The sequence below is a fragment of the Balearica regulorum genome, chromosome Z (assembly GCF_011004875.1).
Source record: "Balearica regulorum gibbericeps isolate bBalReg1 chromosome Z, bBalReg1.pri, whole genome shotgun sequence".
NCBI classification, from domain to species: Eukaryota; Metazoa; Chordata; class Aves; order Gruiformes; family Gruidae; genus Balearica; species Balearica regulorum.
The window spans coordinates 36,754,925-36,780,386 of record NC_046220.1 but is presented as its reverse complement, the minus strand read 5'-3'; the positions used below and the strand labels follow the sequence as shown (position 1 = coordinate 36,780,386).

Below are 25,462 nucleotides of genomic sequence, written 5' to 3'. Positions count from 1 at the left end.
TCTTCTAGAAAATCTAATTATTGAACCCTAGAGGTTATAGTTGCTGGTGGCTGTGGTATATAGGAATCTGGAATCTGTGGTATATAGGAATCTGGAATCTGTGGTATATGCTGGAATCTGTGTATATAGGGGTAATCACACTTAGGAGCCAGCTTACCAGTAATTGTAGTTCCAGATGTGTTGTTCATATGCTCATTCATTATTCCTCCCCGTTTTTTTTTTTTTTTTAAATTGTGTCAAAGGTTGAGAAAATAGAATATGTGCTTTGCACTACCCTTTTGTGGTCATGCACAGCAGAACAGGAAAGAGGGACACACACCACAGGGTGCTGTAACAACACAAGGCTAAAATAGTGCTAAAGAGAAGGAAAGGAAAATCATCATGAGCAGCACATGGAGAGAAGAAAAGGGGACTATCAGAGCACGGAGGCAAGGCATAAAGAGTGTAAGGTGGCAGTAGCAGCAGCCTAGCCGAAGCTTTGATCACAGGGTTGGACATGCCTGGCAGCAGCATCACACAAGGACTTGAAGGGGAAGGAGGGGGGACTGGAAGAGAGGTTCCTTCTGACACTGCTGACCCAAGCTCAGAGCTGCCACTCAGACTTCAGCAAAGCTTTAAAAATGCTCCTCTTCTGGTGTCTTCATTCAAGACTCTTCAGTCACGTTTTGTGCAATGCAGCTTGAGAGGAAGGTTAGACTGGTTTTACCAGTGTTAGGAGTGTGGGAGCAAGTAGGACGGTGGGGAGAAATCAATTGCTGCACAGATACCTTGAAGTTTGCCTTGCTACAGACTGGCACAAATAAACAAATTTTATAAGTGGATTAAATGCATGTGTGACATTTTACTTGCCGTATATCTGCAGCATACATTACTCTGCTTCTTGTTTTACAGTGCACTATCTTTATTTTCTCTTTACTGCAGGGAGCAGAGGCCTCATCTGTGTGATAAATGTGCCTAGCACCTTCTAACGGTCTAAGGTGTGCAGACGCCTGTTTAATGGGGAGTGGAGAATTGGGTGGTGTGTAGATTGATGGAGCAATTGCACCCGGCGGTGGCACTGCCACCATTTTCAGTGTGCAGGAAACAGCCAAGGCAGCAGAGCTGCACAAAGCACAGGGCGGCTATTCCCTTTGTAGCTGACCAGAGTATCCTAAATGTAAATGGCTTCATCAAGAATTGCAACAGTGATTGCCTTGTAAATTGGGCAAGCAGCTTTCGCATCTGGTCTCAGAATAATTCATGTGTCCGCAGAGCTGGTTTCTCATCCTACGTGACAATTTGGAGAGGCATGCGTGTGAGCTGTGCTGTTGTACCAAGTATACATTGCCGGGGCTGTGGGGTGGGGAAGTTTCTTTTCCTGGTGTTGGTAGGGAAAATTACATGGGGTGCTAGAAACCAACTTGTCCCCGTGGAGGAGCACTTCAAGAAAAAGCAAGTGTGGAGGCCCAGAGTGGGAAAGGCTCGTTCGCTCTGCCATTCCCAAGCGGAGAGGGACTGGAGCCTTCCCAAGGGCCATGGCAGTGTTGGAGCAGTGTGAGGTCCTTGGGGCTACTACGGATGTGATGTGTTCAACATGATGCTCACTTGTCAAGCTTTGGGCTGTTCCTGCCATCCTGGTACTGCATGTCCTACGCTGCTAGGATCAGCTTTGAGGCAAGAAAGTTGGAGAGGGATGTGAGAACAAAGCACTACAGGAAGACCTGAGCTAAGGCTGGAAGCTAGTCGTGCTGACTAATTAATATCATCTCATGTAACCTCTCTCACAAGCAGCTTAGAGCCAATGAACGATTTGAAAACCGGTACCAGGCTGGGGCATGACCTGAGAACCAGGCGTGCTTATGCATGTACTCTTTTGTCCTGTGTACACTCGTCTTGAACAGCATATTTCAAAACCAGTATATTTCCTGTCTAGTTCAGAAGTGCCTTCTCTTCCACCTAGCCAGAATAAAGCTGGTTGCATACAACAGCTCTATGAATATATATATATATAGGGAAGTAACAGAGGTGGAAGGTGTCCAAAACCAACAACGGTTTTCAACAGTGCTTGCCAGGTCTAAGAGGAGGCAAGAGAAGGAGATCCAGAATTTAGCCAGACTTGTTGATGAAAGAGGATAGCATCATAGTCTGAGTTACGCATTTCCTTCTCCCTCCCCCATATTTTTGTGCTAACTAGTGCTTATTTATGAGTGCCAAATGCAGGAGAAAACATAGCTTTTTTCTGTGTTATGTATTTGTTAGAACTTGTTACTGTCTTGCTCAGGGGAAGGGATAAGAAAAACACAGTCTCTAGTTACTTCTTTGGTTTGGTCTTCAGAGATTTGGAACAGTCTTAAGGGACATGCAGAAGAGCTTTTGTGTTTCTGAGGCAGTAATTAACTTAAGGCAGTAAAATGCTTCTTCTCAGTGTGTCTGGTGGGAAATGGGTAGGTCATGGGCTCTGGCTGGAACTGGTGCTAAAATGCCCAGGAGCAAAGCTCACAGCTAGAAGCATGGAGACACAGTGCAACAGGAGGGGAGGTTGCCAGCAGAAAACCAAGGGCACTACCAGTTAGGATTTTCAGTTTCAGCTGAAGAAAAAGAGTACAGGAGAGAGTAACATGGCACATATGGCACTGTCGAACAGCAACTCTGTTTTCACCTTGAGAGGGGACATTGTTTTCTGCTGTCTTATTTTGCCTCTCCTGTGAACTGAGGGCTCCAGGAGCATCATCACTGAGCTAGTCACAGAGGGTTGCTAAAATCTGATGCTTTGCTGAAAGGCACAGCCCAGAGTAAGAGAGGCTCACAGTGCAGATGGGAGCACAGGGGGAGTCCGTAGTTCACACAGCTCAACTGAGCCAACTGTTTTAAGCTGATTTGTAGCAGAGAGAAGTTTAACAAATGTTCAGGATCTAGTGGATAAGCAACGTTACGCTGGGGTTTTTTCTTCACATACATGATTTTTCAGGACTTCAGACCTTTTAGCGACTGACAGCCAAATGCTCAGTGAGAAATGGCCCTAAGTTTGACATCTGAGATGATAACCTTCTCTGAAGCTGCGGAGTGTTCTGCAATGCAAGAAAGCAAAGTCAAGGGGAGGAGGGAGCATACAAACTTTTATTATTTTTGCCTAGATTCATGTGTTTCTATTTTTCTGTTACTTGGAACAAGAAACCTATACACCACGTCAGTATGCTTCTCACTAGTTCGTGTCGCCTTCACCCAGAGACACATGTAGAGGACCGAGGGCAGCAGCACACTGCAGAGACTTACACGGTGACTCACACCACCACTGGCAGTATGCCGGGAGACCTCCGAACCCTTGCACGCCGCTTTGCTAGGCGAAGTCACCAGTGTGCTCTCAGAGGGAGGTCAGCTGTTAGCCAGCGTGAGTGGGGGTAACAGACATCTTACAGCACCTGTTCTGTGCAGTGTCTTTAAGAAAATAAGGCTTAGCACTCACCAGTCCACCTTGTGTGAAAAAGGATAATGTCTGCCCACCACATTTTTCAAAAAAGCTCTCAGGCATAAGGGAGGGACTAATACCATGGATGTACTGGTCTGTTGGGTTTATGTTGCAAGGTTTTGATAGCGGGGAGACTGCATGAGTGGCTTTTGTGAAAAGATGCCAGAAGCTGCCTCCATGACAGCTAGAGCTGCCTCTGAGATGGACCTGTTGCTGGCCAAAGCTGAGCTCGTCAGCAACAGTGGTAGCACCTCTGTGATTACATAGTTAAGAAAGGATAAAAAAAAAACAACAAACAAACCCTGCTGTGCAACAGCAGCTGGGAGGGAGAAGTGAAAATTTGTGAGGGAAACAACTTTGCAGACACGAAGGTCAGTGAAGAAGGAGGGGGAGGAGGAGGAGCTCTAGGCAGAGACTCCCCTTCAGCCCATGGAGAAGACCATGGTGAGACAGGCTGTCCCCTTGCAGCCTATGGAAGTCCACAGTGGAGCAGAAATTCCACCTGCAGCCCGTGGAGGACCCTACGCCAGTGCAAGTGGACATGCCCTGAAGGAGGCTGTGGCCCCATGGGAAGCCCACGCTGGAGCAAGCTCCTGGCAGGACCTATGGTCCCATGGAGAGAGGAGCCCACGCCAGAGCAGGTTTGCTGGCAGGACTTGTGACCCCATGGGGGACCCATGCTGGAGCAGTCTGGTCCTGAAGGTCTGCACCCTGTGGGAGAGACCCATGCTGGAGCAGTTTGTGAAGAACTGCAGCCCGTGGGAAGGACTCACGTTGGAGAAGTTGGTGGAGGACTGTGTCCTGTGAGAGGGACCCCAGGCTGGAGCAGGAGCAGAGTGTGAGGAGTCCTCCCCCCCCTGAGGAGGAAGGAGCGGCAGAGACAACGTGTGATGAACTGACCGTAACCCTCATTCCCCGTCCCCCTGTGCTGCTGGGGGGAGGAGGGGGAGAAATCGGAAGTGAAGTTGAGCCTGGGAAGAAGGGAGGGGTGGGGGGAGGTGTTTTAATATTTGGTTTTATTTCTCATTATCCTACACTGTTTAATTGGCAATAAATTAATTTCCCCAAGTCAAGTCTGTTTTGCCTGTTACAGTAATTGGTGAGTGATCTCCCTGTCCTTATTTCAACCCATGAGCTTTTCATAGTATTTTCTCCCCCCTGTCCTGTTGTGGGGGGAAGTGATAGGGCACCTTGGTGGGCACTTGACAGCCAGCCAAGGTTAACCCACCATAGCTGGCAAACTGACACAAGGGTCAAGTGCAGCAGGAATGGAGCAGGACTAGAAAGCTGGTTTTCAGCGTGATGAATCCTCAGACTACATGGGAACGCAAGAGGCAAGTTGATGTGGAAATCCAAGTTGCACAAAGGCTCCTGCAATGGACTAATCTTTCAGTTCATTAGTAGGCACTGCTGTGTCATTCAACTTAGTCACCTCTGCACCAAAACCTAGCCCTTTGCCCCTTCTGAAGGAGGCTGCTGCAGAGTTCAAAGCCAGTTACTGGTTTTCCATGAGCTACAATGAGATCACATCACTTACCCTACCATCTTCCTTGAGTCCTGGTGCTGACAGTCATCTGCCAACTGAGGCTTTGCACAATGGCATGTTTTCATCAGCCCAGGACTAGGTGTCTACCTCAAAAGTGTTCCTTCCTTAAGGGACGAGCCGTGGGACCAATCTGAAGACTTTTTCCATTTTTCTCTATCTAGGCAGGTTTACCTGACCAAATAAAGCTAGTGGAGCCTGGAAGTGCAGAAGCTGCTGAATTTTCTTTTTCTCACTCCCAAGAACTGCTGCCAAACCCTGCTTGTACTTGTGGGCTTTTCTCCTGGACCCTGTCTACAGCCACACTGTGGGTCTGGCTTTTAAGAGAGCCACTGATGCTGCAGCACACCCCTTCTTGTGCACTTTCACGTCCAGGCAGGCTGGGATTTTTCTGTTGCTTCACTTTTAACCTATGAATGCAAACATCAAACCCACTTGCTGATTAAAGAACCACAAACAATCAAAATCAATATTCACTTTGCATTTAACCACAGGAGCAAAATGGCAAGACCTGAAGCATTTAGCTCTAATGAGGACACGGTGCTATATTCACAATAGCATTCATCCATTAATCACCTTGTCTGTAAGGAAAGTAGATGGTGTGTTTTGAGACCTCTATTCTCAGAGCTGAGGGCTCAATATGGTATTACATCAGAGTGACAATGTTGTGTCATTGGGTCTGACTAAGGGGGCATCTTAGTGTTGTAAACAACCTCACTGACAATCACATGCAGGCACACTTATAGACAGAGATTTGCTGAAAACATGCAAGGTTGCACAGTCAGAGCCCTCTGCCTCTTGCAACCAGGTCAGCCTGCGTGAGCAAAATGCCAGATGAGCTGTGGACAGAGTGCTCAGTTACAGCAGGCATGGCTGTGACAGCTCCCCTGCCACTCTCCTCCCCACTTCCCTTGGAGGTGTTGCTTATAAGAAGCAGAGGAAAAGGAATGATACCACCTATCTCTGCAAGTTCCTTAGTCTTTCCTCTTGTGGTTTGGTGTTTCTTCCATCATGCCAAGATGTTGGTAACAGGACTGACTCTCTGCTGCAGCTTGGCAGAGGATAGGTCTTGTTCCTATGTCCCATCAAATGAACATTTGTGGTAGAAGTGACTAAAAGCTGTATCTGACTCTGTATCAGAAATGAAGGCTCTCTCTCTGTTCACCCAGGCAACCCTATGTGCTCTTACTGACATAAATCAGCAAAGTAAAATTGAGTTGCAGTGACCTTGGATGAGACAAGTTGTCCTATCTGTGTGGCTTAGTTCCTGCAGTCCTTGTTCAAATAAATTATTTCATTAAAACAAATGAGGCTTTTTGACAAGAGTACTATGACCCTTTTTACTTTTCTCAGAAGATCTATTTTTTCTTATCTTGTAGTAATTGCTTTGAAGCAGGAGAGAACTCTCTTGTTACCCTGCTGCAGCTGAAGAGGTATTATCTTTCTGGGTACAGAACACAGGCAAGGGACAGGATGATCAGTTTATGAAAAAAATTATTATCCATTTTATATAATTATTAATTAAAAATAAATTACTTTTTCTTTTTCAAGAATATACTAGACACCCTGTGTGCTTGTGCGCCTCACGAGAAAGCTCTGAAGTGACTTTTCAGTAAGTATTACTGACTGAAGTGAGGATGAGACCTGGGAAGCCAGTCATTTGATGCAATGCTACAAAAGCAAAATGTGGCACTGCTGTTACCCTGTATAGGATGTTAGTCTTGACCAAATATCAAAAAACTGCTAATGCTACTTCAGGAGCATTCTAGGGGATGTTTAGGGACAATTTGTCTATGTTTGTTATTTCAAGCTTCACTTAAATTCATTAGCTCTTGGTGCATATTCCTGATAATCCATGTAAATGTGACTATGATGCCATTTGTGATGGGAGGACTAAGACTTACCTTAGGTGGGAAACAGGCAACATCAGTAGCACATAAAGTCTTAAGAAATAGTTCTCAGAAGCCCAAAACCTTAAGTAGTAAAGGAATAAAAATGCAGATGATGGGGTGCAACAGAAATTCAGGCAAAAGGTTGTGCAGAGGAAAAAGAAGGCAATGAAATCCTGAACCATGCAAATGCATTCTTAGTTTTGTAAAACCTTTAAACTCTTTGCAGCCCTCTCATTCAGGATCCTCTTGGCCTGATTAGAAAAGGTCATTCTCATTTGTATGTTCATTTATGGTCAGAGGATTGGACTGCAGGGTTCTTAATTGGGAAACAGTCCAGTGCGCTGAGAAACTGGCTTTACCTTGGGACAATGAGCTATCTAAAGCAATTGCCCATCCATGGAGTCTGGTGTCCACTTTCCAATTATCCAAATATTTATTGCAACTTTTTAAACATCTTGTTATGTGAACATCAAGATTGCTAATATTTGGAGTGGGAGGGTTTATGGGCCCTATGGCATGGTTTGTTGGACAGGACTGTGGCAATTTCTTACTTACAGAGAAGTTTAAATTTAGAAGGCATGTCAGTCCCATGGAGGATTTTTCTTCATGGGTGTGGATAGCTTTCCAAAGGAGGAAAGCTATCCAAATAAGCAGCTGCACATATTTGATTCCAGTTTTCCAACAAGTGACAGCACTGATTATTGTATTGATAATAACTGGCTCCAGTTACCCTTCCATGAGCTGACTGGGCTGGCATAACCCTGCTAAACGTGGGCAGGGATGAGGATCTTTGCGCATAGTTAGTTAAGTGCCCTCACTTAGAAAATCTGAATCGAGTTTTCTTAACTCAGTGCAATGCTATACGAATTTTCACTTAGGAAGGTAGCAGTGCTGCCCAGGAATGTGATGCAAACAGCTCGTTTAGTTTGGGGTGAGGCTGGGGTTCTGTCAGCTGCCTGTGGAGCGGGGCAGCCGCTGCGGTTGCACGTTTTTGAGCGAGTCTCACCGTGCCAGACCCCGCTGGCCCACACAGAAGCTGAGCTGGGGGCACTGCGCTTGCGGCAGCCTTTACCTGCCGGTGGCTGCAACACCTGCAAGCGCTGGTAAAAATTGTTGCAAGTCCCTTGTGCCAAATCGCTTTGGCACTTTGGTTCGGGACAAAATGTCTGTCCTATCAGCGCTGTGCCGGCCCCCGCTGTGCTGTCGGATGGATATTTGCAGCGCTGCTGTGCACGAGGCACAGTGGCTGAGAAGCACCTCATGCCCCAGAAACTGCCAGGCACTCATTCTTAGAGAAGAAATCATTATATCTTGTTATAGCATGCATGTTAGGGACAGTATGGGCTACTGCATCTATGTAGGTCAGAACAGTTTAATTTCGCTCTAAGTGTTTGGGTATGCAAGTGTGTTTTAAGAGGCTGAAAATCCTATTTGAAATTGTTTTAGTAAGCAGTCATCTTGATGTAACTTTGCAGTTCTAAGTTTTACAAAGCTGTTGCACTAGCCACGGTGTTTCCTTCTGTCATGTATTCCCAGTCCTCTGATTGTGATTCAGAGAATGAATGAGGAAGCTCTTAACCAAAGCATGGCATGGCAATTTAATTCCCATCCAAGAACTGGGCTGGGTACATTTTGGCAGTCTCTGAGGAAAACAGCATCTGTGCAATTGCAGACAGACGTAAACAGATAGAAGTGGGTGGTTCTAGTCAATCAAAAGAAATACTGGGACTTGGACCAGCAGCAGCACTATCATCCTGATGTTGTCCAGCTCCAGCAAATGAGTTTGGAAACAGAATTCTGAAGGTTTTTTTTAAGAGATGTGGAGTCACATGGGCATCTATTGCACCATTGTATGTACGTTCACATTAAGAAAAACAGTTTGCATTTAATAACGACTTTGAAAATTGTCGAAAAGAGCCTCATTTCCCAGCTCTGTTCACCATGCAGCTCTGTTCCTCTGGGCTGCTCCTACCCTGTCTGTTATGATGGATCCTTCGTATGCCAGCTGGAAACCAAATGTCAGCTGCAACTTACGTAAAGTGTAATTGGCTTGGAACCTACTACCTAAAACAGTGAAAAATGAACAAGCCTTGCTGCACTGGGCGCTGGTTTTGTGGCTGTCGCCAGCAGGTCCTTCCTGAAAAGAGCACCATGGAGAATTGGCCTGGGTACAGTGCTTGGACACCTATCAAAGTTTACCCTCCTCCATGCTCCTTTCTTTTCACTCACCCACCATTAATATCTGCCTTCCCCACAGTCCTCCATCCTTCCAAACCCAGAGTGTTGCTTGCTGAAATGTCATTGTTGATTCCTTACTTCCACCTTCTGAAATGTTTTTCTCCTTTATAAATGTGAATCAAAATGCTGCACAACGCCCCCACATCCATGCTTTATCTCTGTTGCTTAACGCATACACCATACACGAGATGCTTGTTACTGCTCCAGTAGGTGAAGTTGTGACAAATGGAAAAAGCTGTGGAGTGCCAAAATGTACATTAGCATTAACAACCTGGAGAGTGTACTTTTCTCCAAGGATTATGATTCTTTGCATGTTTTATTGCTACTGTAAAGATAATTTCCTAAGGAAAACTTTCAGAATAGCCATTACCCTAATGTTGCCACATTTCATGAAATCTGAGGACTTCAAAATCAATTCCAAGTAATACACATCTCCCCCCCTAGCAGTGATGTTTTAAGAACTAGCCTTGCATAACAGCCTATCTATCTCATACATTTGGTGGGGGATTGTGGTGAGTGACAGCAGATGGAAAAGATAAACCCCAGCTCCTGTGTGGTGCATGAGGGCTCCTCACACTATTATCAACAGGAGTCAATCATCTGAGCTTCCCACCAGGAAAGGCACAAATGCAAAATACGTTTAGATTGCCTAGCAGATACTTCAAAGCAATTATGACCTAAAAAGGCTGGTGCAATGGTGACAGATTTTAAAAAAAAAAAAAAAAAGCCAACAGCCCCTTTGTGGCACTTAAGGCATAGCATGGGCAAAACAAAGCACATTCCTGGGAAAAAATTGCCCATGACTCTGACATGCAGAGCACTGGTAGAAGACCAGCACTCCCTGAATTTCCCTGCTGACATCAATATATGAAGCTTTGTTACTGCTCAGCATTTTGAGGAAAAATGACATGTATCCATAGCGGGTGGCTCACTGTTTCATGCTGAAACATCTCCTACCCTTAAAGTCACTGTTGAACTGATAAAGCTTATCATGATCCCTCCATATACCAAGACTTTGTTGAACTGTTGGAAAATCAGAATAAGCTAATTTCAGTGTTATCTACAAGGTCTCCGGTCCTGCTCTGTGTGTGTGTCATGGCATACCAGGAGTGTCTTCTACTACAAGCCAAGTCCAGAAGTGAAGCATCCACTTCACTTAAAAGGATAAACCAAACATAACACTCTACTTTTATTTTCTGCTACTAGCCTCTGTTACTATCTTGTGTCTAAAAATAGGTCATCAAATTTTTGGGAGAAAAAAAGATGAATTTGGCTGTAGACAATCCATAACATGAAAAGTTCCCACAATAGATATGTTAAAACAAATGAATGTGTCTTTTCTATGACAACTGAATCATTCATAAATGTGGTTATACCATTCTGCATCATATTTAAATAAGCAAGTTTGGTATTCAACAAATTATTGCCAACTCCACCAGCACTGTGTTTTCTGGGCTTAATAGGAAATCTGCTTGAAGTCTGAACTCATAATTTCTATTAGCTTCTGTGAAGGCAGAAAGTCATGTCTTCTGTAGTGGTGATAGATGGAATTAGTGCTGATGGCAGAAATAAATCATATTGCCTGAGGCTGGCTGACTCTTGATGATGATGTAGTTGACCATTTGGTGATGTGGTCAACATGCTCTGCGCCCCCAAACCAAACAGAATAACCTGGGCAAAGCTGGTGAGCCCAATACATGGAAATAGAGCTCCCAAAAAGTGCAAGAATGAATGTGAATACAGTAGATGTATTCACAGCCCCAGCTGCAGCTAAGCTTTGTCACTAGGCTGAATGTTCTGGTTTTTTAATTCAGAAAGCTTGATGCTTTTCCACAGCCAGGTTAAGCTATCAATGTTCCCCATAACAGATTATTTCTGATCCTATGCCACTCACTCCCATGTCTACTCTAGATAAGCATTAAGAAACTGATCCAGGTTAAAACTAACCAATTTATCCCCAAAGGCAACCTTTACTATAGGTCAATACCCAATACAGACAGCTGAGCAGCCAAATCAATGTCAGTGCTAGCACGGACTGTGAGAGTAAGTACATGGGACCAGTCCCAATCAGTTTTACCAATATGCCTTTGAAGTACTTCCACTAATCAGTGGCAGAGCCAGGACATAAACTTTTAAAATATGCTCACCAAAATACTGTTTTAATATCTGCCAACATTGCATAAGGTAGGACATCTATCAAGAGTGAGGACGTTTTACTGTGTTTTGTCTGGTCATGTGTTTTCTTGATTTTCAAAGAATCTAGCCAGAGCTATACATTCACAGTGATGACTCAAGAAATATGGCTTGCACTTAGTGTTATTTGCTCAACTTCGCGATAACTTCCAGTTATATTGGCTTATTGCATCTACGCACAGAGATCTAATCACGTAATAGCAAACATTGAAAGAACCATTACCTATTACTACTTCGATGCACAGGTTTTTGTCAGCAGGAAATGGTTAAATTTTCATTACATCTCATTCTGGGGAATCTTGGTCACTGCTTGGCAATTCCTTCACCCAATATTTCTTAGCTTCCCAGTGGCATGTGCATCAGTCAGGCAGGTGAACTTCAGAAGTAAGGTAGTGCTGTGCTGATTATCATTTTTACATCTTCTTATTGCTAGTAGAATAGTTTTATAGGGAAGTTGTAGCCTGTGGCTGCAACCAGCATGTTTTTATAGACTTAATACAAAAGAAGCCTCAAACTCTCATCCCAAATACTGAGCCTGTAACGTCTTTTACTCTGAAAGTGTTTTGTGTCCTGATGTAACTGTTTATGCTCATGGAATTGCATTACACCTCTAAATCTGCAATTTTGTCCAGATTTCATAATTCTATCATGTTAAAAACTCTTTTTAAGGAGTAAGAAAATGTTAACTAGTAAATAGTGCATAATATAATAATAATATGCATAATTGTGCATAGTCTTCTGTGATTAGCTGTAGTGATAGAAGAAGGGATATGGAATAAGGAATGTGAATTTTACTGTTGAAATTCAAATAAATGCACTATTCACAAACTGCAAAATCCAGGATCACAATCCGTGTGAAATCCTCACCAAAAGCTTTTCATGGGTGGGAATATGTACTACCCAGGCCTCTTCCATTAAACTGCTTTCACAAACGTAAAAAACTAATAAACTTTCTTTGGAAAATCCTATACTGCTTCCTACTAGTTTCAGAAGGGGACACAATACTTTTTGATTTTTTTAAAGGCATATGAAGAGAGAAAGTACAGTCAAATCATGGAATCTTTTGAGTGGCATGCATAGAGATTTCATACAATATGGAGAACAGGAAATATAATAAAGTGCTGGAGATCTATAAAATCCTTATGAAGCTCAAAAATCACTTTCCATTCTCTAGGAAGGGCCCCTATTCACATGCATACACACAAAATAGGAAAAATTTTAAAAATTAGATTTTGAAAATCAATATTGTCCATGCTGTATGTGTCCCCTGCCCCCCCCGCAAAAAAAAAAAAAAAAAAAAAAAAAGAAGCGACAAGGAATACTGAAATCAGAATAATCAGTTTTGATTAAACACGAGTTGTACTTGGTAAGAATGTGTCATTATGTAGACAGGGCAAGATTTTTAAAGAACTTAATTTTCTTGATCTGAAGGGTGGGGTTTTTTCGGTGTATCAAATCATGGCAGAGTACAGTGCTACTTGGGACCAAGACTATGTTCAGAGACTTGGTTGCTAATGCAGCATTTCTCACTTAAATATTAAAAAATGCACAAAAGAGTTGAATTGACTCATACAAGTGCTTTAGGCAGCTACAGACTAACGACTAAGTGTAGACAGGCTGGCTCCTTCTTTAAGAGGTCAAACCCCATTATTTTTATAGATGGTTATATTAAAACATCTGCTCTTCAAGACACACCTTTGTAGACAGTACTCAGGTTCTATAACCTCAACAATTAAAGAACCCCCTAGTTGATTGATATCTCACAGCTTTATCTTGATCTTTCTTTCCCTTTAGAACTATCTTTTTTTCCCTCAACTGGCAATTTCAGGCACTTGCCATGAGCTAAAGAATTCATTATCAGTCTTTAAAACAACTTAGCATGAAGTTTAAAGTACTAAATTAGCGCTTAAGGAATTAACTTTGAGAATGTCAAATATAAAAATTGAGCCAAATACAGAGTAGAAATTACTGTGCCTTGCAGGTATATTTAATGCAGATGTGCATATTATGATGATTAGTTATACAATTAAGTCTTCTACTGATCACCACAGTAATCTGCATCACAATCAAGAAAGTAACGCACATACCAGTTGCAGTCATAAAGAAATAAATTCTGTATATGAAGGTATCCAGTGTATTTTTTAAGAAACCTTCCCTTGAAGATCCTTGCAGAAGCCTTTGGTATACACGTTAAATCAATGCAACAAAACTGCCAATAAAATTATGGTTTGATCCACTTGGTAACAAAAGGGTCAAGTGGCGTGAAAAAAAACTCAAGCCTGCAAATTACCAAATTATTGACTCTTTGAGAATTTTCACCACAAATTTGTCCATAGGCTGCAAGTGTTTTTCTAATGCAAATGTAACTTATGAAAAAGAAAAAGGGTAGGCCACCAACTGAAAGAAAACATTTATTGAATCAAAGTCAATACTTTCCTTTTATTATCTACAAGCCAACACTGAACTGACTTTATTCAAGAATGAACACAATGTACAAAAAAAGTACGTCTGTTATAAAAATATGTCAATTTTTTTTCCTGGCTATTGAGCTGAAAACATTTTGACAAGTGCAAGATAGGTTTGGCAAGTAAATTTAAGCCACTATTACCAATGACAAAGTTCAAATAATTTTGTAATCAGAGTATATTTAAGACTCATTGATAAAGTGGCATTGGAAATGTTGACCCCTAAAAAAAAATGTATCACTGCACTGCCATGTGTTTATGCACTCAGACAATTGAACATCTTGATCTTCTGTCAACAAATCAGTACTTTTATCAGTGAAGACTATCCAACCTAATTTGAACTATTCAACCAGAGAATTGACACCTACCACTGGAATACAACTTAGGGAAGGCAAACTACCTCCATGGCCCTGTATTTTGTGTGTTTGCAAACTGAGAGAGAGGAGTAGGTAGGTTCACACATGTTTAAATCAACCTGACAGCTGTTGCAATGTGAAATCAGGGAAAGGATGGAAAAAGAATAAAGAATCATTTATGACAGCAATCTGTATTTCTGAACACATGCATTTTTACGTATAAAAATGGATCTGACTAGGCTCAATTATGCCTTATTTGTTTAGATGTTGGGTTTTTCTCCCACATAAAAATTTAACTCAACCAGGACTCAAATCATTGCCTTCTCTCAAACCACCACCAAGGAGGAAAAAAAGGGACCATTTACAGGGATAATCTGAAAACAGTGCAATATTAAAATACAATTTCACAACATGTGAAAGAAACATGCTTTGGAACCTGAGCAAAAGGCGTTTTACTGACTTAGTAAAAAGTCACCCTGTATGTTGTTTTCATTGGCATCTGTTCTGCCAGATAAGTATGTTGCTCTTAGCAACTTCCATGGCCCCTAAATATTTAGTACACAGAAACTGCCAACTACTTAGAGAAGTCTACTAAACTTTTCAGCTAATATTGCAGGCAGTCTGACATGCTGCTACTGGAAATGATCATACAGCCTAAAATTGAAAAAAAAATTGTAGAAAGAAAAAGAAGCAGCCAAACATGATGCTTTTCTTTTTTAAATAGACTAAAGCGCTTCCACAACACTTAGATACGGTACTACACTGGTTTACAGTCTCAAGGTCAGCTCTTTCAAAATAAATATACTGAACATTTACAACAAATGCCTCATGAATGCAAGCTCTCTCTTTATTATTTCAAGACCAGTTGGATAAAAACTAAAATAAAGACATAACTCTGAAGCAGCTAAGTTACAAGTCCTTTTTCAGAAACAGGCATGACTTGGTGCCACAGCAAAATTTTTCACCAGTCTGCAGTAAGCAATTATTTTTTTTCTTCTAGCACCAAGCAGGCCACCATACAAAAGCAACCTCACAAAGCATGCGGTCATCTGCTCTGCTCATTCTGTATGAAATAATCGTTTGTGCTTGCAGGTCCGAAATGGGTATGAACAATAGATGATTGACGACATTAATGGCAACTCACTCACTTCTAAATTACTTGAGCAGAGAAAAGATTTAAAGACTAAAGAGCAACAAAATGTTGCACATTAGTATTTGTGAGGGATGAAGAAAGCTAAGGTTGGTGCTTTAATTTGCCTTAAAACAAACAAAAAGCTAAAACCAATCCTAAACAGCTCTATGTCCATGATACTGGTAGAGGCCAATGTGTGCATGCCACTAAAGGCACAGTTGGACCAATCTGATAAATGGCATCATCAGAGCAGAACAGCAACTTTTCACTGGAGCAATCACAAAGGGTGAACAATGAGCCATCACTTCTCTTGTCATGAGCACAGAAAGCAGTCACCAAGGCAAAAGAGGGGACACAGGAAAGAAGATACAGGAACTTACATAAACCTGGAAGACAGAAAACACACATTAAACTGAGTTTTGAACATTCTGAGTGATCACTTTCCTACTGTAACATTGCTACTCATTGATTTAACATCATACATATTATGCTTAAATGGACAGAAGTGTTGCAAAAATGGTACCCTAATCATATCACAAAATTCTTCTGACATTTGTTATACGACTAACTTCACTTGCAAATATTTGCATACAATATTATCTTAGGTATCTTTAGGTATAAACAGGCTTATGGACAGACTGATGCAGTCAGGACAATGTCTTGTTCATCGTGTAAAAAAATTAACATGCTTGCACGATACTGAATTTTTTACTTAGAAACGCGTTTTTAAAATCGGGCATTATAAAGACACAGCTATTTATAGGGAGCTAATGATGAAGTAGTACGATTGTTCTTCCTACTACTCTAACAGTGCCTAAAAAGCAGAGTGCAATACTTACAGGAAAGGTATCCCCAAGGTTATCCTGCCTTTGTATCTACAAGCTGCATCTGAACGTTTGCAGACATGCCACCTCCATAGCCTCCCTTGGACTGCATTTGGTTCTGAATTGAGCTGACCTAGAGACAAAAGGGAAAGGGGGGGCAGAGCAAACAAGAAAGACAGTTAGTGAGCTATAGCATCTTCTTGCTTTCAATTTTATTTCTAGTTTAGATTTGGTTTTCAAGTACTCCTTTACCATGAAAGCTACATTACTTTGCATGAGGACATGTGTCGCATAGGCTTGCTGGAATTTTCACTTCTGCAGGCAGCTCAGCAAGCGAGATGGAAGAACTGGTGCTAAGGCAGAATTTTCTCCTCTCTCCCGAAGAAAACTGGCTGATTCAGGCTTTCACTGCCTTGCTTGATTACTCAAAAAACCCCAATAAATCGTATCTCTTACTGGTATCCAACTCCACTCCATCTGACAAGCTACAATTTATCTTGTTATATCGAAAATGTTCTTTGACAAGTAAGATAAACCAGAGAAGTTGACACCATTAGGTTAAAAATATAATAAGACAACTTACATAATATCTGAATAGTATCTGCACTCTATGGCTAACTTCAGATAATTAAAAAAGGACTTTCTAAACCAGCTTTTGGTTTGTGGAAGGTTTTTTATTTATCTATTTACATAACAGCATACACTGCTTTCCTTAATTGCTCCTATTCCTTTAAATGGCAGGGCATTTGTTGTTTAAATCATACTCAATCTATCAACTTCCCTGGAAATAGCTTATTTGAAGGTATTTTTAGCCTGATGCAAATAAATACATAAAGAATACACACACACACAAACATGCACATCTCTCTATGGCTTTCATTGCCTTTATCATACTTCTTTCCTGCTTGCATTGCCTGAGTCAAAATAATCATCTCCAAGTGCCTGCAGCAAGATGACTCCAACCTCAAAAGTTTGGGCTTTTTCTCTCTCCACCCCAGAGCATACATAACAAGTATACAATGAGCACAAAACAACATACTCATTCAAGGCTACAGCTTCTGAAATTGAACTTGCAGCAAAGCCTATGCCTGCAGGGCACCACTTCCAATTATTACATATATGGTCCTTCATAGAGCCCTCAAAATACCACTAGAAAGCTGGATTAAAACAGCACTGGAGAACTATTTCCAAGTAGCTTGTATGATATTTTCTCTGTCTACAAAGACAAGAGAAATATATACTTTTCCACAGCAAAGCAAAACACACGCAGACACACACAATGAATCAGCAGAATTCTTTCTTACACACTGTTTCTCAAAACAATGTGAAAAAGAGCCTGTTTTAGCATCTTTGACTTCAACAGTATGGCATATTGCAGTACTGTGCAAAAGATCTGATTTTTATGTATTTAAGCAGCCCAATGCAAAAACATATTCTACCTTGGCGCTTTGCTCAAATAAGCGATGCAGCTGCAGCAAAGCAATGTTATGTTCACAATTTTCTTCAGGGAAAAGTGTTCAAAGCCAATACTCTAGAAGGTCTGACATCAGAGACTACAAACTCAGTAACGAAGTGTGAAGAAATGCAACCACATGCATGGGGTGGTATTTAAGAACCTCAACATTTCACCAAGCTGCTCATCTTCTTCACCAAGCATCTTCTGTTGCTAATTGGAACAAAAGGACTTTGAATTTAATCCTTTTTTCCTCAGAAAATAATTAATCTACATGTAAATGTATTCACAAAAATGACCTGAGGATGGCATTCATTTCATCTGAATGAACCCTGCCTCTAGTGAAAAAGAGCTAGAAAAAACATCTCCAGGCCATGTCACCGTCCAGCTTGAAAACTTGCCTACATGACTTTAAAATTTTGGAGAACAGCAAATCAACATAAATTGCAAGGCTAAAGCATAATTTTTCATGAGTACTTCTTCTAAAAGTTAGAGTAATTTCTCTGGTACTTCAGTCACACGTACAGATTTTTGTGTTACTGGGTAAGGAAGTATCAGTCTAAAATGCAGAGGCTGTTACACCTAAAGCAAAGAGAATGCAGCAAATTAAACTTGACAGCATTAACAGTTCAGTGGCTATTTTGTGTATGAAAACACATGTATAGGAGACATACCAATGTTAAGAACACTGAGCAAAAAGCAAGTCTAACAATTGTAGGCTTATAGGGTGATACTCTTTCTGAAGCATCCTCCTTCTGAGGAAGTCTGAGCTACAAGAACAAGCACTATGAAATGCAATTTTTTTTTTTTTCTTTCTCAAAGATGCCATTGCTTTCCTTTGATGATAAATAACAACAAAGTTCTCTCTCATGTCTAATTTAGATAGGATAAGGATTTAAAGATTTTTGGAAGGGGAAGAGGATTGCACCAATTAAAGATCACGCAATCTGTTGTGCCATTTATCTGCCTCATTAATTTCCTTCTTTCCTTTTCTTTCCATCCCTTTTAGAATTGGGAAATAGCACAGATGGTCCTTGAGAAAGAAAACAAGAAAACTAAGAAAAGGATGGATTACATGAAATCACAGACTAAACTGAGGAATATGAAGCAGAAGAAGAAATTGGGAGATTTCACCATGAAATATGAAGGTAAAATACGAAAGTGATGGGAATGAGAAAGAAACAGCACAGAGGGCTCCTACTGTTTAAGCGTACCTTTGACAAAGGAGCAAGGCGCTCTACAGAGAAGACAAACAAGCAAAATATTTCAGTAGCCAGAAAACTACTGGACTCAGAACCATAAGGATATGTAATGAAAGACAATGCTGATGAGAAAAGGTACAGAGTAGATAGTGGATAAGAACCAAATTTATATGGGAAAAGCTAATGAAATTGCAGGAGGTGCTCCTAAGGTATACAGAAGAGAGAAGGCACAAGGAGGTTCATGCAGAAGTATAATGTCCATACTATAAAGGAAATTAAGCAGCAGAAAAACATGTGGAGGTTAACACCATAATCTTGGAATTTACACTGCGAAGAACGAACAAGGAGATTGGATGCAATATTACCACAGTAAGTCACCACAGAAAAGGCAGGAAAATAAGCAGTGTGAAAAAGTAGAGATTTGTGCTTCGGAAAAAAAGGATTATTTTTGCATACAGATCCTTTCTATCTGAGGTAAGAAAAATCACTCTGGCCACTGATGCAGCACATTATCCAAATGAGAAAAAAGTGAGAGAAGGAGATAGCCAGTTACAAGCATTCAAAATGAAACAGTCTATGTAGAGAGACAATAATGATTACCCACTATCTGGAGATGAATCAGATATTACACAAGGCAAAGATGAAGGCAAGCAGGGGGAAGGTCTGAAGTGAAAGAGCAAACCTTCTGGCAGTCACCACAAACCTCACATGAGAAAACTCAGCTGTGAGAATGAGGAAGGTTCTCACAGGTGGGACAACAAAAATTTTAAAAGCAAAAAGCCACACTTTAAAAAAAAAAAGAAAAGAAAGAAAACCGCTCACTTTATTATCTCAATTTATAAGGGCTTTAAATACTAATGTAATATATTGCATTAAATAAGTAGTTAGCTTTAAATGAATTTTATCAAGTTGAACCTGTGTTTGTCCATTTTAACTTGCTTAAAGATATTTTAGTACAAACCACTTCCAATCCATTATGTTGTTTCTGGGAAATGTAGTATATTGTCATGTCAGGTTTTCTAGCTTTGTCCTTTCCCAATACATACTGAGTTACAAAAGCTTTCATCTGATCTCAATAAGCTGTAAACTAGTTGAAACTACAAATTACCTCACTTGCCTACATTAAAACTGTCTCTTTCCTTTACAGCTCTGCTCTCTATTCTGATACCTCTGACAGAACTCCTACTTCTCCTTTGTCAAGAAGTATTTTTCATCATTTTCATCTTAAAACAATTTTTTTCCTATTTAAAGATTATTACGGTCAGAAAGTATTTATCATCATTATCTACACACAACCCTTTTCTAGGTTGCATATTACTGACCTTAAAAACAGATTGACATTTCACATAAATATGAAACTGTACAAAAGAAATCATCATAAGCTGATTTTCAGTAGCCATCTTAGCCTCTGTTTTTCACTATCAGAGAGAGAAAAATATTTATTGCTCCTATCATCTACAGGAAGCCACAAAACCTTGCTTGTGACATCATTGCTTGCTCTGGAAATAATTCACACTGCAAATAGGGCTACAGAGTATAGAAAAAACACGATACTCAAAAATATTTGTGTGCACCATAAACCAAGGTAAATTAGAATTTTACATGAACTATATTTAAAATAGTTTAGAGCATTTAAGGTAAGAAATCTAGTAAATTATAATACACTTCTAGAAGTTTTCTCTAAAATACTCGTGTATTTTCAAATATACTTCTACTTTAGCTCATACATACCATCAGAACAAATTTTTAAAAAGTATTCCACACATAGCCTGTATAATTTATACAGCATCTACTACGTATTGTCAATGAATACAGGAATTAAAAAAATGACATTCCATAATCTTGAATGCAAGTGTTTAGGACTTGGAATTAAGACACTAGCAGGCTGCTCTTCAGTTTTATAGAGATTCTTTCTTAATAGTTGAAAGACTTGTTGCTTCAGCCACAATGTACATATACAATGTTCCTGTATGCCATCTAAGATGAAATATTTTTCATCTGCTCATGCTTACCGAATTCATTCCACTGAACAGGTCTCCTGACCCTACATGAGCAGTATGAACAAAGTTTGTCGGCTCCCCAATCATGCTTCTGTCAATCCGCCGTCGTCTTTTCTGAAAGGAAGGTAAAGAAACCATTTAACTGAGAGTCACTGAAAAGGCAACATTGATGTATGTCAAAAAAGTTAACTGTCCATAGGATATTTCATACACTGTAAGATATTTGCATAGAGTCAAAAAGCAAAGTCCGAGTTCCCAGGTTAACCAAGACATTGGTAATACTGTCCTTTGTTTCTACTTGGAGGATCTATAGCAGATCATTAGACCAGCACCAATACCACTCTTAACATTTAGGCCAACAAAACATTTGTAAATAACCTTACTGCAATCCATGGTTTATTAAGCAATATTTGCAATGTTTCATACAGTAACTTCTGCCTACAGTTGTATTTAAATCATGACGTGACTGATCAAACTCAAGGTTTAGTCATTCAAAGGAAGAATTAAGGATCAAAGAGCATTACTATAGTCTATGAATCCACTAACTTAGAGAATTTCTGATTTGCATGCCATGGGAATTTATGTCACTATTTGTCATACGCTTCACAGTGATGTTCAGAACAATGCCTTGAGTTTGACCAGGGTTAGTCACAGACATAACTTTACTGAACCCCGTATACTCAGATAACTTCCAGTCTGCGTGGTTGTAAAGTGAGCTGAAGGGGTGCAGTGTGATAGTAAGGCAGGATACCAGATTAGGGACTCTCATTGTTGTGCTGCGAGACAGAAGGCAAGAATTGCTTAACCTCTGCCTCCCCTTTCTCAGAGTCACAGCTTCATTTTTTATTAATGTAATAACACACAAATGAAAAACTGGAGGCAGTAAGGACTTCCTCTAATTAAAGCTGCTTTGGTTGCCTGCCTCCAGCTAAGCATTGCATCTAAACGAATAAAACAAGAAAACCCTATCCTCATTCTTCGGCCAGAGCCAGGGAGCTTACACAGAGCAAGCCATACAGTGTGCAGTCACTGTATGGTCATATTCTATATTTGAAAAAAACCCAAAAAACGCAATAGCCATGATGCACAGTATTAATATCTCAATTTAAGGTGTGTCATATAAAATACAATATAATAGCTAATAAACTACTTGAGCTCAGTGAAAAGTTTCCCATCATCTTGAAGTTCACTCAGTCTCATTTTTAAAGAGATCCCCGTTTCTAACCCACAATGAGATCATAAGACCACCCGGACTCGAGACACAAAGGTACATGCCTCATGACTGGGCTAGCTGCTATTGAAACACAGCTACAGATTAAATCTTTATGAATCAGAGCCCACAACTATGAGAATCACGGGGCTTAGCCAGCAAGCACAGAACACATTTAATCCTTTCCTGTACCTTCTCCCTATTGCCAAAGCCAGATTTCAGAAAGTTTCAATACCTTAATGCATCGTATTGATAGCTGAGGTGAGAAGAAACACATAAAAAACTCCCACAGAAATAGAAAAACAAAAATGAAAAAAAAAATAAAAAATTACCCAATCTATGCCAAAACTATTAATGAATTTTCTACTCCCAACAAATTTGACAAGATCAACCAAATAAAATAATCATAGCTATAAAAACATCTTCATGTAGTTTGAAGACTTTCACAGAGAAAATGTTTATGGAAATTAACTGAAATGTCTCAATTACAGAAAGCATTCGTAGAGTTCACAGAGCCATAGATAGCCACAACATAATCTATTATCGTATGCCACCAATGCATTAATATTTCACTCTGGAAGTCAAGCTCACTTATACCTACAGCAAACTATTTCTTAAGTTATGCATGATATCAGCGAGTAAAGCATACATGACTAACTTGGGGGAGGAGACCCCACACCAGCTTTATAGTTCCACTGGATGAGAACTGCTGATCTAACATGTTCAGGATGACGAGCATCTCCCACCAGGTGTGATAATTATTTTAAATGCACGTTGCTGCATTTACACAATATAGTATTGTGATATGCTGTGACTCTGGCACAGAAAGAAGTTCTAGAAAGCTGTATGAAACACAGCACTCCACATAAAACACAATTGTTTCGGGTCTGCAGTAGTTGCCCCTCTCCTCCTTTTAAAAAATAACAGCCAGAGTCAGATTCATTTCTATGTCTCAACAATATATCCTTGATTTCTTGGTTTTAGTAGAATTTTGAAATGCAGAGAAAATGTAGACAATCTCAAAGCTTTTAGAATTTTTTGTTTATTTGTTTTGCAAACAACCAAGCTCTTTCTTTGGGCAACGCAACTTATTTTCCTCCTTTACTTGTTGCTAAGATCACTGGCATGCCAGTAGCAGAATCATGTGCTGGATCATATGAACAACTGCAAATGATTCTCCGCTAATCATCAGCTAGTCAACCAGTAACCACTAGTTAAAGTGAATCCCCCTCAAACCCTGTTTCTTATCTTAAGCGAGTTTCTTATCAGAAACCATCAGCCAGTTATACCCTGGCATGTGCCCACTAATGAGATCTCCTTGAAGCAATGGAACAGTATTTAAATGCTCTGCTATATTAAGACCACAAAGTAGTTCACTCTGAAAGCAAACCAAACACTGTTTTTCTGTTGCAGGACTGCTCAAGTTTGCGTTTTTTTTTTTTCCCCTTGCCTTGTCCCAAGGCACTTCCTCCTTTACTAAGGGGGAAAGCGGTGGCAAGGAGCACAACAGAGGAGACATGAGAGGAAAAGACGTGTAAAGGGATCCTGGAAATGGAACATGAAATGTCATAATTTAACGGCTTTACTCAGTTTGTTTCCTTGACAAAAATCTGCAGAATTTGGATTGCAAAGTACATACCAGGTAATCTTTACACCACAAAAAGAATAAATAATCTTTAAACAGATGTAGAAGAGATGCAGGTTTGTGTGTAAAATGTTTGAGAGGAATGGAAGCAGTCTGAGGACCTATTTCAGAAGCTTTGCTTTGAACATATACTAGATGCAGTGAAACTGGATCACATATCAGTTACCATAGTAATGAAGTAAAGAATTGATGTCTCTTCTATTCTTAATCTACAAGAGATGCTTTGCACCCACGCAGGGTAGCATCTCTTGTGAAGTACAAGATCAGAATTCAGAAAGCCACCAACCGTTGCATCATGTGGACATTGGCTTGCAGGGGCAAATTTTGTCCAGAGGCTGGGCTGTGCTTCTCTAGCTCAGGCCACTTCATAGTGATGGCAATGGTTCTGAATTAGACAAATTTTCTGCCTTTATATATACCTACAAAAAGAAAAGCTTTGCAATTTTTTCTCCTTTACACATTTATGCATCCCTCTCTGCCCTTCATGACAGGCCCTCTCAAAAAAAGAAAAGACACGCAGAGTAACATCAAGGTCTCAAATATATCAGAAAATATTTGAGTGACATCACTTACATCCCAGCAGGCTGGTAATTATTTTTCTGGAAGCTGCTAAAAGAAGAAGTCGCAAATGAAGTCAAGCAATATCATACAAATGTATCCCACAGTCAAGTACCAACCTACATATGCTGGGGATCACAGAATCATAGAATCATTTAGGTTGGAAAAGACCTTTAAGTACTATCATTATGTCCAACCATTAACCTAACCCTGTCAAGTCCACCACTAAACCATGTCCCTAAGCACCACATCTACCTGTCTTTTAAATAGTTGAGTCACCACTCCAGAGGTGGTGACTCAACCACTTCCCTGGGCAGCCTGTTCCAATGCCTGACCACTCTTTTGGTGAAGAAATTTTTCCTAATATCCAATTTTAACCTCCCCTGGTGCAACTTGAGAACATTTCCTTTTGTCCTTTTGCTAGTTCCTTGGGAGAAGAGACCGACCCCCACCTGGCTACAACCTCCTTTCAGGTAGTTGTAGAGAGTGAGAAGGTCTCCCCTCAGCCTCCTTTCCTCCAGACTGAACAACCCCAGTTCCCTCAGCCGCTCCTCATAAGACTTGTGCTCCAGACTCTTCACCAGCTTCATTGCCCTTCTCTGGACACGCTCCAGCACCTCAATGTCTTTCTCGTAGTGAGGGGCCCAAAACTGAACACAGGACTCAAGGTGCAGCCTCACCAGAGCTGAGTACAGGGGGACGATCACTGCCCTACTCCTGCTGGCCACACTATTCCTGATACAAGCCAGGATGCTGTTGGGCCTTCTGGGCCACCTGGGCACACTGCTGGCTCATGTTCAGCCAGTTGTTGACAAGCATCCCCAGGTCCTTTTCCACCAGGCAGCTTTCCATCCACTCTTTGCCAAGCCTGTAGCGTTGCATGGGGTTGTTGTGACCCAAGTGCAGGACCCAGCACTTGAGCCTCATACAGTTGGCCTGGGCCGATCGATCCAGCCTGTCCAGATCCCTCTGTAGGGCCTTCCGACCCTTGAGCAGATCAACACTGCTGCCCAACCTGGTGTTGTCTGCAAACTTACTGAGGGTGCACTTCATCCCCTCATCCAGATCATTGATAAAGATATTAAAGAGAACTGGCCCTAGTACTGCACCCTGGGGAACACCACTTGTGACCAGCCACCAATTGGATTTAACACCATTCACCACAACCCTGCCATCCAGCCAGTTTTTTACCCAGCAGAGTATGCCCGTCCAAGCTACAGGCAGCCAGTTTCTCCAGGAGATTGCTGTGGGAAACGCTGTCAAAAGCTTTACTAAAGTCCAGATAGACAACATCCACAGCCACTTC

General features: G+C 40.9%; 1 protein-coding gene across 7 annotated transcripts in view; it reads right to left on the bottom strand.

Moving 5' to 3' along the window:
• Positions 1 to 13,709: 13,709 nt before the first annotated feature.
• CDC42SE2 (CDC42 small effector 2) overlaps positions 13,710 to 25,462 on the bottom strand; it is an 84,693-nt gene continuing 72,940 nt past the window's right edge. For all 7 annotated transcript variants that reach the window (XM_075740201.1, XM_075740204.1, XM_075740206.1 and 4 more), the window contains 3 exons: positions 20,756 to 20,857; positions 16,104 to 16,221; positions 13,710 to 15,650 (listed from right to left, as the gene is read on the bottom strand). In XM_075740201.1, the coding sequence (XP_075596316.1) occupies positions 16,123 to 16,221; positions 20,756 to 20,857 (201 nt within the window). In that variant the 3' untranslated portion in view covers positions 13,710 to 15,650; positions 16,104 to 16,122. The remainder of the gene's footprint in view (positions 15,651 to 16,103; positions 16,222 to 20,755; positions 20,858 to 25,462) is intronic.